Source organism: Astatotilapia calliptera, unplaced genomic scaffold, assembly GCF_900246225.1.
Source record: "Astatotilapia calliptera unplaced genomic scaffold, fAstCal1.2 U_scaffold_41, whole genome shotgun sequence".
Taxonomy (NCBI): Eukaryota; Metazoa; Chordata; class Actinopteri; order Cichliformes; family Cichlidae; genus Astatotilapia; species Astatotilapia calliptera.
In genome coordinates this window covers 100,650-105,057 of record NW_020535780.1, presented here as the reverse complement: position 1 = coordinate 105,057, position 4,408 = coordinate 100,650, and the positions used below count along the sequence as shown (strand labels likewise).

The 4,408-nt window shown below is 40.8% G+C and overlaps 1 protein-coding gene across 1 annotated transcript; it reads right to left on the bottom strand.

Annotated features, from left to right (window-relative positions):
* Positions 1-646: 646 nt before the first annotated feature.
* Positions 647-3,233, bottom strand: hoxb13a (homeobox B13a). The gene is made up of 2 exons (XM_026161185.1): positions 2,312-3,233; positions 647-1,168 (listed from the first exon to the last, which is right to left on the bottom strand). Exons 1-2 carry the CDS (start codon positions 3,015-3,017, stop codon positions 921-923), a joined length of 954 nt encoding a protein of 317 aa, XP_026016970.1. The 5' UTR covers positions 3,018-3,233; the 3' UTR covers positions 647-920.
* Between the last annotated feature and the right edge of the window lie 1,175 nt (positions 3,234-4,408).

Genomic DNA, 4,408 nt, shown 5'->3' with positions numbered 1-4,408 from the left:
GCAGGCTAAAAGAACTTGCAGAAAGCGCAAAGAAAATAACACGATTTGAAGTCTCTACTCAGTTTTGTTCTGGAATTATTATTATTATTATTATTATTATTATTATTATTATTATTATTATTATTATTATTCACGAAATATTGAACTGATATGAATTGCTAAGTTAACTTTATTTAAAATTAAAATACTGTTCACGTTAGTTCTCTGTAATGTTAATGTTATGGATAGAATGTTCAAAAAGGGAAGAAAGGAACGAGAGTTTTTGTTTAGCATTTTTTAAATAATATTTTTATAAATACTTTTTAACAAGTAAATATATTAAAACACATTTCCAATGTCTATGATAATAATAAGTACACTAATGATTTTTTCTTCTTCTCCCATACGCGGTTCTGTCACAGGCATGGAAAACCAGAATGCTTGCCATTCCATGAGACAGGCTTCCACCACAGGGAGCGTTCCTCCAGAGGCAGACTTGGTAAGTGAATCTGGTCTATCGTGAACAGTTTTAATCAACAAGCGCAATATGGATTCCTCTGCTGTTTGTCTAATTTCGGATATCAGTTTTCAATGTTAAATAAAAGTTTGTTTGCCTCCTCAAGGCATAGAAAATTATTTTAAAAACATAACACCTTTATTGGGGTGGGACAAAATTTATTTAGTGTTACACTGTGATTTGGTTACTGTTTTACATGCGATATAAACAGTATGGAGAGCATAGTAGTTATGCTATAGGCTACTTGGCACGGACAACACTGACAGTGGAAGACACACACTAGACAGATATATTATCAAAGCAGTCAGGAAAGTTCTGTAATTACAGTCTGTGAGAGGTCCCACTTCCAGTTTCTTTACTTTTTTCCATTCACTGTTAATTATCTCAACTGTTACGAATTGTCCAAAGAGCAGTGACCTGCATGCTATTGAGTACTGCTCTTCACTTTGGCCACGAATTTTTTCTCCTTCACCCTCCTGTTCTGGAACCAGATGGTAATCTGTCGCTCTGACAGGTTGGTCACGGCCGAAATCTTTCTCCTCTTGTCCTTTGTGATGAACTTGTTGGCTGCGTACTCTTTCTCTAGCTCTTTGAGCTGGACCTTGGTGTAAGGTATCCGTTTCTTCCTGCCTCGGCGGAAAGACAAGCTGTCGTTCTGGTGCGCCACCACATCTGTCAAAGAGAAAAAGCCAGTCTGAAGGTGATGGGCTGCACACACCATGATACATTTTCAAGCTCTACACTCCACGATTGCTGTAATAGTGTAAGTGCCGATAAAATATTTATCGAGCACAATTTAGCATTTTTAAGGAAGTGAACGGGAACTTTATGTTTCGATCGGACTGGATACAATCCTGCGAGGCAGACGGGAAACGAATATCTGCTGTCTGGGTTAAGTTCAAATTGACCTACAAAAAATGGCGTCTTTAAACACAGTGCACGCATCTATTCTACTCCACATAGACTGTCACAAGGACAGCATTTTGTGTCTTCTCTTGACTTTGTGTTTACAGTGTTTTTAGTTTAATTCTAGATTTGTGCGATGTGTGTGTTAAATAAAGAGAGAAGTGGAGTGGGCGTTAGGGTTTTTCCTGTTCACTGTGAATATTGGGCCAAGAGGATTAATTATTTCCATCATTATTATTGAATTAATTACAATGTTAATAATGAAAGTAAATTTTCCTGTTTATTTAATTTATTTATTCATTCATTAATTTTAGGAGTGGCAGCAGAGTAACATGTCTCTCATCATAATAACCATTATGATAACCATTAAATTAACTGGAAGGCCCCAGCAATAAAATGATTATCTCACTTGGTTAATAAACGATATTGAACGAAACACCAAAATGTTTTTCACTCTGCACCAAGAGATGGCAATGCAAGGCTCATTTCTAAGTTAGAGTCTGCAACATGTTGGTATTTTCACAATATCAAGGATCCAATCAACATGACGTTAATTTTCACTTGTACGTGACGCCCTAAACTAGATGGGGATTCAAGGGCAGTGATTAACCTCAGCCATCACAAACCTCAAGCACATTATTGCCTTGCTTTTGCAAAGAAACTCGATGCATTAACCGCCTAATTTTAGTCCAAATTTATGAAGACGATAATTTACTATCGGAGCAAATTAATCATCCGAGATGTTTTTTGTTTTAACAAATGTCAATCCTTTAATTTCTTAATTGTTATTAAATGTAATTTTTATTAAATAAATATGTTCAGTTGCGTCATAGTTACAAAAAATCTGTTAGAGTTCTGTTTAACTGTTTTAAAATCGTTATTATGAACCTTGAAAGCAGCAGTACTCACCAGCAAGAGCGGACTTCCAGAGGTGGCCGGCCTGTCCCTGATCTTTGGAGCAGTACATCTGTCCTCCCCAGGCGTTGGTCAGAGCCCAGGGCTGGTAGCTGTCCATGGGCAGCAGTGTGTCATGGCGCGGTTCCCCGGTGCCGAGCGTTTGGACCACCGACACATCCAGGTAGCTGGCCATCGACTGGTATGGGCTGGCATAGCCATGGTAAAAGGCGAACTCCTTGGCCCGGTGGTTCGGATATTCGTCTGAGCTCACTGTTGTGTCCATGTACTGTGAGCTGAGAGCGGCTCCGGCCGCTTGTGTACAGGACTTAAGAGGAGCCCGACCCATCCTGCATGGGTAGTAGCCGTTACCAAAGTAGCTGTAGGGTAATGCGGTTGCGGCCGACGAGTTCTGGTGCGGCACAGCCGCACATTGCTTCCCCGAAGAGGCAGCGGTCTCACCGGAGCCTGAAGCGGACACATCCATTGTGGAATACCCACCTGAAGAGTGCACCAAGCTGGACGGGTGGCCACCCAGAGCAGCGGCGGCCGCCGAATGTGCCATGATGTTGCGGCACTGGCTTGCTGCAGTGGCAGCGGCAAAGTTGCCGCTACCTACCAGCCCCTCCATGTTCTTGTTCAACTCGTCCACGTTGTTGTCATACACAAACATTACCGTTTCCACTGGCCAGCGAGGATTGAGTACTAAAGAGGCTGTCATATGCCCACCCTTCCCCGTTTTGGCCTTCGTGTGCCTCAGACTCCGTCCGTTCCTGGCGCTAAGCTGCTACATTTGCTGAATGAGGCTGATCACTGGCGCTCACTACACATACATACATATACACACACAAATACAAACACACAAACGCAGCTCAAGAAATGTACTTGTACAGCACTATCATAGCACGGTATGCTGCTTTGTTGGAGTGACGGCGTGTCATTCGGTAGCAAAGACTCCCACTAACCGGCCGGATCTCCACTTACATCCCAGCCGCAGCCTTGACGCAACAAGCCCCCTGGACCAAGAAGTAAGGGGAGCATAACTATTGGATGAGACAGGGTGATCACGTGATGGGACAAGCGCAAAAAGAAGAGTAGAAGAGACTAGTTGAGGACTGTCAGTGAGAGGAGGGAAAAAGCATTTTATGAGTTTCCAGCTGTGATATGAGAAGGGAATGAGCAGATTCGCTTTAGCTTACTGTAGTTTGGTTTACTTTTGTTTGTCTCTGCAGCTGCCTTTGCGTCAGACTCAAGTCTGTGATGTGATGTTCTCTGGTCGATACTAAGAGTGACATTACCTTAGTCTGCCTAAAAACAGAAAGAAAGAAAGAAAGAAAGAAAGAAAGAAAGAAAGAAAGAAAGAAAGAAAGACAATGAAAATAAATCACTCGACCAACTTCTTTTGTGTCGTGCATAAAAGTGCGTGGTGCAAATGGACTCGCCAATATCTGAAATCGACTCGCCAATATCTGAACTGACCGTTTAGATAATCACTTTTTCAATAACTATACTCTCCATTCTACACTAACAGCACACCTGAACCACAAGAAACAAAAATGTAAACTGTAAAGTGTATAAGTTTCAAACTGATTTGAAACTTATACACTTTCAGAGAAACTGAAATTTTGTTGTGTAAATGTTATTTATTTATTCAATATTTATTCTTCTTTTAATATGGAACTCCAGATGCTCAGTTTTATACAGATGTGAACACATTTAAAATCGGTGCTTCTCAAATGCATGAAAAACGTATTATTAATTTATCATTACCGTGAATGTTTTCAAGCCTTCAAAAGCAAAGTTTGGCTATTAAAATAAGTGCACCCACTGGAACATTTCTCCACCTAGTCAAAAACCAGGTTTTAGTTTAACTCGCTCTCAGTCGTTCTGACTAAAGTAAACGTTAAGGAGATTTATGGAAGGGTTTTGGAGTTCTTAAAACTTGAGAAAAACGGCTTTGGTTGAAAGTGTCTCAGAAAGGTTTCCGCGGCACTCAAGGGCCGTTATATTAAGAAACAATTTCACTACGGGGAAGTTATTGTTCTCATTTTTTATAGGAGACGGGAACTTAGTCTGCGCTTGGTTTGAAATTAATCCTTCTGATGCTCCTCT